Consider the following 13,996-nt stretch of genomic DNA (forward strand, 5'->3'; position numbering starts at 1 on the left):
GTATATAATATATATTTTCAACTTTGTTGTGCTCATTTCTGCAAACATGATGAAAATATGTCCTGAAAGACATTATAGTTAGTAAATGTAATATCACCTTGTTATGTACTATGCATCTATAATGTGTATCACAATACATTTCTGTGTTATGAAATGTAGAAAGATAAATATGTAGGTTTTTGTGTGAGAATGGTATACATTTTGTACTGTTTCGTATTTTTTGCTCATCTCTCACGAACACTTTCATTGATGCATTCAGCCAAAACTTTTTCCTAACAGCTGTTTGCCACACTGTTATAAAAACCTCCCGTCAAACGAGACTTAAATTATTTATGAAAATTGACCTTGGTACACGTTGCTGTCTGTGACATGATCACAGTTATGTGCCAAGGAGAAGAAGTGGAAAACACTTCAAATATTACCACAGTCTCTCACAACAGAAGAACACTGCAGCAGCTATACTGTTATGATAAACACTGGCTACCAGATGTTTGCCAGTGGCTTAGGAAGCATCTGGTATTGTATCTGATATAGCAACCAGTAAAACCTAATTATTGTATGATACACAGTCTGTTTTATAAAAGCAGTATCTCAGAAAACTAAAATTCTTTTTGCATTTTCTTTTCTTTTTCATTACAGAGGGTCTCAATAAACTTTACCAGGAGGGAGACGTGTGCATACCTGAAAGAACAGGCAGCAGGTGGACGCGCTGTCGATTCCACCATCTCTATTCTTTTCTTTTTGGACTTTCCAACAAAATGGTAATTAATTGGTCAATCACTTTCCAAGATGAGGTATAAAATTCAGCAGTGATGCTTGACAGTGGTCAAGTAGATTGAGAACGAGGTTCTCGTTGACATTGCCATGAACTTGGGCATGACATTGATCAGAAAGCGTAATGAGTAATACTTGTATCTGGTGAAATGTAATACACTAGCAGATGTGCCTTTATCACCCAAAACTGGAAAGAAGGGAAATTTATTGAACATGTTCATGAAAATGCTTTTGCTCTTTTTACACCAATATATACATGGGTCATCCACCTAGAGAAATTGTGGTTATGCAGCCACTGCATTAGCCAATATGTGTGTACATTTATTTCAATCACTCAAAACACAACTTGTGAGAAAGGCAACTAGTAATAGAGTCAACCATCACTAAAACACTTCTGCTGGTTTGTATATTCATATGAGATAAGTTTATGGTCAATGAATGACAAAGTGCAAAAGTTCACTGGTTATCTGTGTTACTTATCTTAGAATGAAGGGAAATTAATTGGTATTGTGGATAGTAGAGGTAGTCTGGTACCTAGCCTCACTCTAAGTTGGCTAGGCTGTGCTCTTGAAAAATGGTTTAGTACGCATCACTTTTTTGTTTGCAAGGGTCATTTAGCATCCTCAGTTATTAACACTTTTGAAAATGATATCCATTTAACAATCTGCCTGCCCAGGTTTGCAATTTTATATTGAAAACATGCTGTCACATTCATTGGCCAAAATGTGATGTGTCCTAAAGTCTCTAAACCCAAACTGCAATTCTCCCAAGGTAGGCATTAGAGTTGACAGCAAATTGCTTTGTATTTTGATTGACCCCATATTCAATAATGTCAAAAAATCTGTGTCAGGCTACCGATTAACATTTTGGCGAGTTTGGTCTTTCTTGTGCACAGTATGTGACATAGTTGTATTCATTCATGCTGAGTGTATTAATAAGTATTCTTTAACCATGTACACTCAGAGACTTTAAAATTGAACAAGAACATGTATGTATCCTGGATGATGCACTATATAAGTTCAGTTGTGGAAGACTTTGTACTCTATCACATCTGTAGCCACTTAGAAGTTGTCCCTTCATTTGGTTGACAATGTGCTGGCTTATTCTTGACCATTACCTTAGCAGAGCACAGCCAGGAGTAGAATGAGGCGGAGGTCCAACCTACAAAGATACCAAATGGTATTGTCCGATATTTGCATTGAGAGTGACCAGGATTGTGTTTTAGATTATTGAACCTATGATCCATAGTGGTCAATACGTGGCCTTGTATCTCAATTAGCTGAAACTTTTGACGCATCTTTCGGTATTTTGATTGTGTTTGTAAAACACTATTTCTTGTTGTTCTGCCCCAATCACATGAAAATATCAGGTGTTCAACTTGTTAATATAGCTGGAATGTATTTGTACTGTTGAAAACTAGGCATCATTTGTCGACGATGAATGTGCATTTATTTGTAAATGCTATGCTATCAGAAATGCCTCTGAAGAGAAATGATTTGAGTGGAATATAAGAAAACCAAAATAATGAAAATGTCATCAAAAGTTTCAGCTGTAATAATGATAAGAATAATATTGTTGAATGTGTTTCTTTGTATTTAAATTACGTGAGGCACACTGGGTACAACAAATCCTGATGAGATTATGTGAAAATGGGTTATCATACTGTGTTCAAGTGGTTTCTGGTACATAATTGCAGTTTTATAAAATGCACCCTTCTGGGTTGGGTTGGGTAATATGAAACTTACAGTATTTTTTATCTGTTCTGTTCTATTTTTGTCTGAAGTGTTTATAGCCTTTATCTTAATAACATGTATTTTTAGTTCAATGCAGAACAGAGTTGTCAAAAGTTGCAAAACCATCCGGTGGTTAATCAAGGCAGGACACCCCTACATGGATTAGAGGTACCCACACCACAAAGTTATTTGTCTTGCAGCAAAGCTTTTGCAATATCTGTCATCCATCAGGTGGACATGCAACAAGATTTTAGGAAGAATACATGGCATAAATTGCCTTGTAACTTCACCACTCTCTTGTACCAGTCAACCGGTAACAAATGACTATTTATGGCCTGTCAACAGTACCTGCTATCTACCATGTTTAATAACCACACTGTATTACTGAATGCTTCTTAGGTTGAATGTTTTCTATGTATGGAGTTTCATAATACCATATGGTATTTTGATATTCCGATAATAGATGTTTTTCGATGATAACATAGGAAGCATAGATACTGCAGAAGGGTGGTATACTAGTTCAATTACTGTAAAAAATATTAATGTACCGTTGAGTCTTATCATGTCATAAAGGAACATTTGTCACCACTCTTGACAAGATGACAGTTACTGTTTGATAGCAAATACAAGGAAAGCAAGTTTGTAATGAAACTGCAATATCTCTGATGCACTGCTACAAAACATTGAAATGGATAAATATTAACATGAATGGTCAGAGCCCAACAGATATGATATAAAAATATTCTAAGACAGTCAAAGGTTGTCTTACCATAGTACAAAGTGTGACATACGATGAATTTCCAAAGTGACATGGCACATCCAATTGTGACAGACTGGATAGATTCATGCAATGATCCAGTCTGGCATCAATTGCTAAAGAGGGAAAGCATGCTAATAAATGTGAAATGAATGATTGCTTTCCATGTAGAGAATTTTACCACTTTCAGCAGACAGACAACCTGTTAGGTAGGAGGCCTTCAGAAAGCTGGTGTTTTTTTTTATGTGGTACTAATTTTGATATTCTTGGTTTGTTACTGATGGAAACACCGATCTGCCCAAGGGAAGCAAGGAATTTCTGAATCAGAATGTTCTGGGCATATTTCTCACATTAATCACAATTTCCCTTATAAATTGTCTCTCTGATTATATGTGAAATTGAATTGAACTTTTAGTGAGGAAGTTTTGATTAGGCATGCCTCTATCCTGTATAAGGTAGACTTTGAAAGTTGCACGGAAGCCAGTTTTTCAAACAACTGGTTTCCTGCATGTTTGACCAATATAACTACCAGCACATACTAATTGCAAATGGAATATCCAACATTCATTGACATCTAAACCATTATCATGATAGATCTGACTAAAAACTACATTCTCTGTGATATTGAGTGAGGGTGGGTCTTCCATGGCTGAAATTGTACACATCCATAATCCAGCTAGAGTTTATTTGTTCAGTCAGTACATCTGTCCAATCCATGTTTTATCAAAACACTGTCCTCCTCATACAAGGGAGTGTTAGAATCGTTGCAATTGCTTTCTTCTTGACGTTCTTTCTTGTCCTTGTTCATGTCTATGTAGTCTTGGGGGACAAATCCTTTCCCAACCTTGCGTTACTCTTTGGGCCCTCTCCTACCCCCACCTATTGTTTGAAACCGAGTGCTTAAACCAAGTCAGGTGGCAACAGGTTTAGTTGGTTAATTAATCTCTGTCCAATATTTGTGATGTATATGCCTAATTATCATCACTGACATAATCATAGTCCCTTGGCTCCTACAGAAAATTTTATTCTTATGTTCTCGCCGAGTGACTGTTTCAATCACAGTTCCTCACCATGTGTAAACAGTATACCATTATACACACACACTTTGTCCACAGAGAACATGTCCATCTGATTCAACACAGAGACGTCAAATGCTTTGCTCAACACAAATAACTACTGTACTCTTCCCCCGACTTGAAATGTGGAACATTTCAATGGTATTGCCCATCATGACCTTGTATTGCATTTTTAACTGTGATATCTATTGAAATTTCTTCAAAGGAAGAAGCACTGTACTTTTTTCAAAATAAGTAAGAAATAAAGATCATATATCAGAACTTATTTTTTGTTGTGTGTTATTTAATGAAGGGAATTGAGTTGAGAGTATGGCGAATTCATGTGATCTTTCTGTGAGTCCTGAATGTGAGTTGGCCTGCCACTTGTGATCATGCATGCATGTGTCTACATGGGGGTGTTTATTTATGGGTTTCTGTGTAGAGGTATGTGTTGGTGAGAGTGTGTGTGTAGGTATGTGTAGGCTTGTCAAACAATCCATGTGAGAGTTGTGTGACATGGATTAGGTTGTGGAAGGGACAGCATAGTGGATGTGTATGCCGGATCACTGTTGAGAATTGCAAGTAGTGTTTTATGTGAGAAGTTAATGTGCATGCTGACACACTAGTAGCTTGTGCATGAATTTGGCGTTCAGTAGTTTCGACAGTGTTGTGCAGTGTTTACAACGCAAAATGTCAATTTCTACATGGTTAGATTTCCAAAGTGGTCAACAGATCAAAGAAGCAAATTGGAACTACTCCCATATTTGCCCATGAAAGTTAATTGGACATGGTTACCTAAAACAACTGAGATTGTCAAAAAAATCGAAACTTGAAACAGGATGAGTGCCATAGCAGATCAATGTTGAAGTGTGTGTTGATTTGCTAAGGGCAGATGAACATCAAGACAAGCAGATGAAACCAGAAACAAAAATCTATGAGTGTTAAATTTCCAGCCTGATATTGATATGTCAGGGATTCTTGAAGACTGATGTTGAGACTGATCCCCCTCAAGCTCAAGTTAACACAAGCAGTCTTGTAACACCTTGACAGCCCTTGCGTTCAGTGTCCAAAGGTGTCTCGTGGATATGCAAGCCAGAAACCACATGAACACAGTCCTTGGTCCAGTGGCTAAGAAAGGGGGAATGGGTTGGGATAAGTGAAATCGGTTCAGAAATCTACAAGGCCCAGTAGAAGTTCATTGCCAGTTTAAACATCCTAGTTGTTTAGCATGATATAGGAATATCACAAGAACAGAGTGGGCATCTAATTTCTCTTCTGTATTTTTTTTCACCCTCACAGAGTTCAAATGCTGTAGATCCCCTACAGCTCCTCAAGGCCTTGTCACCGTTACTTGGACATGAAGGCGCTATCAAGTCCCCACAAGAAGTTGTGCGGTTAGTGAGGTATGTCTTCTTCAGCAAAATTTAACAACTTTGAATGTTTATTTCACTTACTGTAAGCAAGGCAGACAGTTTCCTGGAAAATCTTATATAAAATTTTACGAGTAGCAGGTCATGAAAGTTCAAATTTTGATGGGTTTACACAGTATTTTTGTCATTAATACATGTTGAAACAAGGATGGTGGACAAAAAGAAATCAGAAAAAAAATGTTTTGTATCAACAAAGATCATGAGTGATGTGAGAGTGCATCAGCAATCCTATCATGAACTGTATCTACATGAATACAGAGCATGTCCACACATTACAATTCCTGGTTCAAAATGCATCCATATTGTCATCAACAGCACCGGTAACATTTTCTGTCACCGGTTCATTGTTCAAATTTTGACATTCTTCCAATCTTTTTGATTTCAGCTTAATGAGAGATGCAAAGAAGCTGGTCAGCAGGTGTACTTACTGTAATATTTTAAAAGTTACAACAGATAAACCTACTTTAGATAAGTAAGTTCATACAGCCACTGATAGTACTTAACTTTCTCGTTTGAACTAAAACTATTACTGGATATGTTTGAATCAAGTGTGCATTGAAAATAAATTCCCACTTGCAATGTAGAAATGTCATGGAAGAAAAAACTGATAGTATCTCTTATATCTCTTATATATATATATATATATATATATATATATATATATATATATATATATATATATATATATTGTATTTAATAGACTGTTTTGAAAATGAGTTTAGCACTTCACAACTTCTTTTATGCAGTTCCAATGCTCTTTGATGAGGTAGCAGTTATCTATAAACAAAAAAAACAAGACAGGTACCTAGAGGAAGTAAAAGATTTGCCATTGTTGTTATGAGCAAATTCTTGTACAGCTGTCCAATTTAAAAATTGTGCTCAATTGCACTTGACAAATGTCTGATCAAGAAAAGCCCATCGCTAACCAAGGAATGATACAAAATGGCTGAAAAATTTGCATACACAAATTTGACTTGAATCATCGGCACTCTGCTCTTTGTTAGTTCGTACTTCATCCGTAATGTTTTTGCTGTGTTTGTCCTTACCCTGTGACAGGTTTGTAGAGGTAGGGGGATGGAACGTGTTGAATACGTGGCTGATTGATGCCAAAGAAGGCGAGAATGCGTCACTGCTTGCAGAAATCATGAAAATTTTTAAACAGCTTCCCATGACCATTGACACACTTAAACAGGTAACTGTCACTATGCATTCTAGCTCTTCTTGTTTCGTTGGCAACTTTGATGCTGAGATGTTTACTTTTAGGAAACACTGGTATGTTTGTATTTGCTATTGGAAAGACATATAGCATTGATCACGAATACAGTTATTTTTGGTCCCACTCCAAAGACTGTTCTACTAAACAGACAAGTCTATTTTTTTGCAATTTTCAGTAAAATTGTATGTCTTCATCATTATACAAGCTGTACCCAACACTTTTGGCAAGTAATATGTTGATTGGATTTTAGCAGTTTGATAACTTCTACAGTTGGCTGTCATAAAAGGTAATACAACTTTGTTGCAAGGAAGCAATTTCCGGACACTGTAGATATTTCGACTACAGTTGCCAGCACTTTGCCTGTCAGTGTATCCAAAAAATGACAGTAGCATGTATAAAATATTTCCTCTGCAGCAAATTTACACCAGTTGTTTCAACAAACTAACTTACTTTTTTCCCTTTTTTTGAAGAACAACACTGCCAAAGTTATCAGGCAGATTAGTAAAGGGGAATACACGGAAAGTAAGTATTTCAGTATTTCCAATATCGCTACTTTAAGCAGAAATGTACGCGAAAAATCTTCATTTCTGTGTGATAGTGTTTAAGAGCAAGTCATGAAATCAAACAGACATAGGATTAGAGAAAATTGTTAAGTATAAGTTATTGTTCTCAGATGAGAAATTGTACCAGTATGTATTTTCTACCCAAAAGGGTAGGTTATCTTCACAAAAATATCAAACTGATATATAACTTTTCCCTTGCAGAAATCAAGTCATTAGCTGGTGATTTGGTGTCGGTGTGGATGAGTTTGGTTAAAACCTCTTCCAGCGGTACAGGTAAGAATAAGACCTAGGTGATTTAGGAAGTTTCTAAAATTTCAAATGTCTGATTTCAGCTGTTGGTGATGGCTACTTACTAAGGTAGCCCTTGTAGACCAAGTTGAACTTTGTTTTCCCTGCGTCCTGGAAACCTTTAAAAGTTTGCCATTTGGGTAAAACTGGAAATCTCTCATCATGCAAAATTCCAAAAACATTACTTTGTTCTAGAAAGAAATACTTTTCACAAAGTTTGCCACAATACAGATTTTTCTCATCATTAAAACTGAATTTGGTGGCAGATTTTCTGCCAGTTCATGTCATGAGTGCTGCTGTGTGATAACAAGTACATCAACAGCAACATCATTTGGTTTTCCCCTTGCTTCTGTCAAACAGAAAAACCAGAGAAGAAAAAGAAAAAGAAGAAAGAGTCAGGTCACAGCCATAGTCATGGTCACGGTCACAGTAGCAGCAGTAGTGTCAAAGTTAGTGAGAGCGGCAACGTTAATGGACCCAAGACTGAGAAAGTTGAGAAGAAACGCACTGCCAAAGTCGTGGGACCAGCACATACAAAATTCAGGTCGACAGGTGAGTTGGCATATCAATGGTTCTATTATTTTTACTTATTTCAACACTTGTATGTTTACTATTTGTTTTAGATTTCATGTACCCTAAGTCCTCATGATCTCGATGTCTGGCTATTTTGTATCACCCATCTGTAAAAGTAACAAAATTTAATAAAAAACATTGGGTCATGTGTTCTTCTTGTTAAGGTCCCCGCAAGCGGGGACTTTATGGGTTAGGTCATGTCCGTCCCGGCGTCCTTACGTCCGTGCACCTGTCATCAACGATTTCTGTGGCATCTGTGAAGCGATCGTTTTGTAACTGGGCATAAATGTAGTACCATATGGTCTCTTGATGCACAGTTCTTATTATCTCAAATAATTCAATTTAGTCACCAAAATTACTCTTGATGTCTTTTATTCAGACTTTTTTTCTCTGAATCCGAATCTGAAGCCAATGTTTGGATCATGTTAATACACTGATGACGTAAATCACCGGACTGTACGATTATTTATGGGGGAGACGCTAGCAAAAGTTGTAGTCGATTCCAAAAGGTATTTCGCAGGACTGGTGACGGTTTCGGTTGGTCAGTTTTAGGAGTTTTAGGCGTCAGCGTTGTCTGTCGTGATGAACGAGAGCCACAGAAAGCTTTAGTAATTTGCAAAAAATGTCAACTCGTCAGTTTTAAACGTCATCGTTGACAAGCACTACGGTTGTTTATGCGGGCTCCCGTAAAATAATGGTATGGTCAGACGATTTGAATCGCTGGTGATCACATGCAGTGAACACCGTGCTCTGAAATGTTGCTGTTTCACGAAGTTATTTATCTGTTTGGGATCAGACGGTTCCGTCATGACGGGACGAAAAAATGAAGGCGGCGTTCGACGTCGACTGCATTGGCCACGAATGATGCCGTCCGCAAAGTAATGCAGTACCGAAAAACCGTCATTAATATTCAACTTTTTTCGCTACTCGGAAGTTGAAAGAACGGCTAGTACGGGATCGAAATAAAACACTCGAGAAAGAACGTCGACTTTCAAAGTCTGAAGGAGCCATGCTCTGCCCGATGGCTATCCCTTGGTGGAGCGTAACGGTGCGAAGGCCCGCGCTGTTTTTGGAGTTTGGTGATGAATGCCGCAAATAACAACGTTGCAGACGGCTTGCTGAAGCAAACAATATTCGTTCGTATAGCCATGACATGCATGTTGATGATGCCGATCATTGACCAATGTAATTTTGTCTTTCATAGTCAGGATGCAAACCTTTCGATAATACAACCATCGCAGAATTACGGACAGTGTTAGATGTAAAGGAATCATGAATGCAACCTTTCGATAATACAACCAATGATACAGTCGACCATCGCAGAATTACGGACAGTGTTAGATGTAAAGGAATCATGAACGCGAGTTCAGAGAAGAAATCGAAGCCAACCACACGACCTGACATATGCTAATGAGAGCTGCGTCATCCGCTTTGCCTGTGCAAACTCGCGTCGACGCTTCATCGCGCCGAACATTTGATACAGCGAACGGAGGAGCGATTTCCTGCCAACTGTACTACATGTACTAATATCCTATTGTGTCTTGACAAAGTCATAAATGCAAGTAAATACCCAGAGATTGACAATGAACTCCGTGACTACGGTATCGAGGCACTTGAAACTTCATCGATCATCTTGGATCAGACTACGTGAGCACTCACGGCAACGCGTTTAGAAACGACTTCAGACAAGCGAAGTTTACGCTGAGAACTCGGAGTCATGTCGTTTGCTAATTCAAGAATATGCGGAAAGGTTTCCTGCAGTTCGACAATTGACATGTATTGCAGTAGTAATTCCTGTATCCTTGGTTGCATGCGAAAAGGGCTTCAGCTGCTAAAACAGGAGCCCGTAGTAGATTTTCCGACGGCAATGTAGATAATTTGATGTTGCTCTCAATGGAAGGGCCGTGTGTTGCCGATTTCCCGTACGGCAGAGCAAGGGAGATATTTGCCTCGAGGGCTCGCAGAAACCCTAGGAATTCTTAGATGTTGAATGTTATTGACATGATACTCAGAATTCAACATTAACACAATTATCAGTAGGTTACAGCTACTAAACATTCCAAACAATGTAAACAGCGGGGACTGTGTCATCTTTCGATGACTTGTTTCCATCATTTGTATGAATGTAAATAAAGTGTCTCTTTGTCTGCCACAAAAATTTGAGGAGTACAACACAAACAGCACAAATGCAATATGTGAACTGACAGGACAGTCGATTAGGCATCGAGTGCTGTAACTGTGACTTAATGGTGTTCTTTTATTCAAAATTTATTTACTTCAAATAGCGCTGTTTGTAATTACAATTCATAGCATAAAATTTTTTTTTTATATAATTTCCTGACATCGGTTCCAAGTTCAATAATTTTTTCAACTATCATTTGTCTCCTGTGTTGAAGGTCTTGAAACGGAGACTAAGTTACCTCCAATCAAGCTAAAGAAGAAGATTATCAGTGATAACGTGGATAGACCACCAAACATCAAAATTCCCAAGAGGACAAAGTAAGCATTGGCACTCTGTTTTGTTTGTTGTGGTGTTACCACAGTGATCATTTATGGTCGTTGTGAAATAGACATCCCATCTTGTGGTAGATATCAAAAGAAATCTCTCTTTTGGTTGTTGTTTGGTTGTTTGTCTTCTGACAAATATCTAAAAATGGTAATCGAGAGTTTATATCAGTTAGGAGTGTAGGAAAAGCGGTTACTGTGCTCTGGTAACCATAGTTATATGTCACCATGGTGATTGCACATACTGTTGAGCTGTGGAAGTCCGGTGGCGACTGCAGTGACCTTGTTGTCATGGTTATTGTGATGCCGATAGAGTTGCATTCAAGAGTGGTACATGTAGCCATTCAGTCGCATTGTCACTCTTGTAATATCATTGTAACATAGTCCAACTCAGGCTGTAGTCAGGCTGTCACCATGGTGACTGGTCATAGATGATACTAATACTCCCAGCATCATATTTGAAATAGATCTTACATGCAATTGATGATGATTACTTAAAGGCATTCTGTGTGAAGAGCATATGTAATTTTTTTTCCTATGTGAATTTTGCTCCGTTCCAGTTCTGAACCAGCTAAATCAATACAGCCGCCGGAAAAGAAACTGAAGCCTTCGATGCCAACCACCGCAGTTACATCACCCTCACCAACGTCAACAACGCCGGTGAATACTCACGGCAAAATTAAACTCATACCTGCAAAGCCTAAACGTGAGTACAGTCTTTCATTACATTTCAGGTTTTGTATGCTTACTCGCATCCAGGCAAATTCACATGCACCTTTCAACGTGCATTTATGCATACACAAGCACGAGTACCTGTAAACTTGCACAGATGTAGGCACTAACACATGCATGTAAAGACGGCCACCCTGCCCAACAACAAACAAATGATGTATTTTATTACTATCCAGAATGATTTACTGACTTTCTGTTCTTTCATTTATTCAGTGGATAGAGTAACAGACTAAAGATGGCTTGCTCAGAACATACCGTATTTTGCTCATAATCACTCTTTTGAGAAAGATTCATATGATTTTCTTTAAATATTTAACCAAAGATGAAAATACTGGTTGAGTTCAACTTCCAGCATGACAAGCAGTCATAGGTTTGGAGAGAAAAGAAGCGTAAATTTATGCAAATGTATGAAATCACCAGATTTCTTGGCTTTTTTCACCCCATTTTCAATATTTCAAGCAAATTTATCTCCACTCTGGCCGGGTCAAATTTTGTGAAATTTTCACATTATGTTTTTTAAATACTATACAACAAAACAACTATTTTGTTTGACAATTAATTTCTTACATTTCGAATAAGAGTCATTTCAATTTTGCTTATCACAATTTTAATCACTTTTTTGAACGTCAGTCTTTCAACCCCTGCCACTCATAAATTAGATAATGCGGAACAAAATTGTTGTTTTTTCTCTACACATAACCTGGTTTTAAATGTGGTATTAAATTTCAAAAGTAGTGTCAAGTTTTTGATTTAAATGAATTTTTATCATTAATACCAAAATTGATGTTTTCTACCCGAAGTATGTACCCCTTCATCCTTCTGTAAACTATTGCTACCATACTAAACCTTAGATTCTCTTGTTAGTGAAAATATATGGTATGAGGGGGTTTTCATGACATCTTTGATGGGAAATCTTGCTTTGAAAAAAAGTGCATGGGTTAAGTTCGATGCCTTCTCAATTACCGTTGTAAATGTGCTTGATATGTGATTTTCTCATTTAACTTTCACAGCGCTCAGTTTACTGTAATGTTTGAGTCGAGCGTCTCCATTAGAAAAAAATGTATATTTTTGATCAGAATTACATTCTGAGCAAAGACTGAAACCAAAATATATTAAGATATATAACTAAATATAAATGTAGGATGTGAGGGAGAGTGGACATGAAGATAGCATTGAGAGTGCACTTTCACTCTCACTTCCTGGAATACATGCTGTAATAGGCTGTCTAATAATATATTTCCATTTCCAATGCTTGCAATTCTAAGTAACCAGTGAGGAAGTATGAATCAACGCGGAAACTGAATGTCTTTTTCTTTCACAATCAAAAAATTAGGGGTTTTCTTACACAATGTTGGATTATAGATACCTAAAATTTCTGTATATTTGAATTCCCAAATGACCACAGTACCAAGTGTCAACTGTATGGGGAAAATTTCGTAATTATTCAATTTCAACAAAACTGATACATTGATAACTCCATAAACTCAACAGTCTTAAAAATGAGTCCATGCAAGCATCAGATCAGAAAAGCATTTTGAAAAATTGCATGTCCAAATAAAATCTGTCACCGAAGTGCATTATACTCTCAGGGTCCATACCCTCCTTAATTAAAAAGTCCTCGAAAATCGTTTAAGTTGAAAGTTCATGGAACATCCTTCAAAAGCCTAATGAAAATGGAATGAAGTCCTGGAAAATTGACAATCCATCGACTGGGAAAATCACAAAATGATCTTTCATGATTTTTTGCATGGAAATCTATGATCTTTCATGATATTGTGAAAATGATATTTTGTAAAACTGATACCTTGAAATGGTGTGTTGGACCATAAACAGTCCTTTTAAATGGCAGAAAAAGTCCTTGAAAGTCCCGGCATTTAATTTTTCTTTGGATGTAAAGACCCTGTACCTGAACTTTCTATTGGTTTGTATCTTCTAGCTGTTCATGTGATCAATGAGAGTTCAGGGTTCATGGATGCCCTCAATGCACCGGCTGCACCAATCAGAAAGAAGGTCAAGACCAAGGCAGGTGGCAAACCCGGAACACCCACATCACCCACAGCACCTAAGGTGAGTATCCACCCTTTCACTAAAATGGTTTGGCTTAAAAACCCATTAATATCAACAGTGAGTATGCACTTGTTGAAAGAGTAATGGGGAGAACAGATTAAAAACAGGCAAAAGTGGTGTTTGGATATATTAACAAGTTTCTATCTTTGAAAATGTGAACCTAATTTTTCATTCAGCGATTTGTTTCTCCAGGTCATGTAAACAATTCAAAAGCATGTGATATAATCAAAATCAGACAAAGAAGTGCATACATGTCAGAGGAAACTATGTACCTGAGTTAGATTCCTATGAAAACATATTGAT

The 13,996-nt window shown here is 37.4% G+C and overlaps 1 protein-coding gene across 1 annotated transcript in view; it reads left to right on the forward strand.

Annotated features, from left to right (window-relative positions):
- The window catches only part of LOC139114452 (serine/threonine-protein phosphatase 1 regulatory subunit 10-like), a 38,399-nt gene that overhangs the window by 11,760 nt on the left and 12,643 nt on the right, over positions 1–13,996 (forward strand). The window contains exons 3-12 of the mRNA XM_070676200.1: positions 640–761; positions 5,619–5,722; positions 6,135–6,221; positions 6,806–6,941; positions 7,436–7,487; positions 7,730–7,801; positions 8,177–8,368; positions 10,786–10,888; positions 11,455–11,600; positions 13,563–13,693. Of these exons, the coding sequence (XP_070532301.1) occupies positions 759–761; positions 5,619–5,722; positions 6,135–6,221; positions 6,806–6,941; positions 7,436–7,487; positions 7,730–7,801; positions 8,177–8,368; positions 10,786–10,888; positions 11,455–11,600; positions 13,563–13,693 (1,026 nt within the window). The 5' untranslated portion in view covers positions 640–758. The remainder of the gene's footprint in view (positions 1–639; positions 762–5,618; positions 5,723–6,134; positions 6,222–6,805; positions 6,942–7,435; positions 7,488–7,729; positions 7,802–8,176; positions 8,369–10,785; positions 10,889–11,454; positions 11,601–13,562; positions 13,694–13,996) is intronic.

This window comes from Ptychodera flava, chromosome 16 (genome assembly GCF_041260155.1).
Source record: "Ptychodera flava strain L36383 chromosome 16, AS_Pfla_20210202, whole genome shotgun sequence".
NCBI classification, from domain to species: Eukaryota; Metazoa; Hemichordata; class Enteropneusta; family Ptychoderidae; genus Ptychodera; species Ptychodera flava.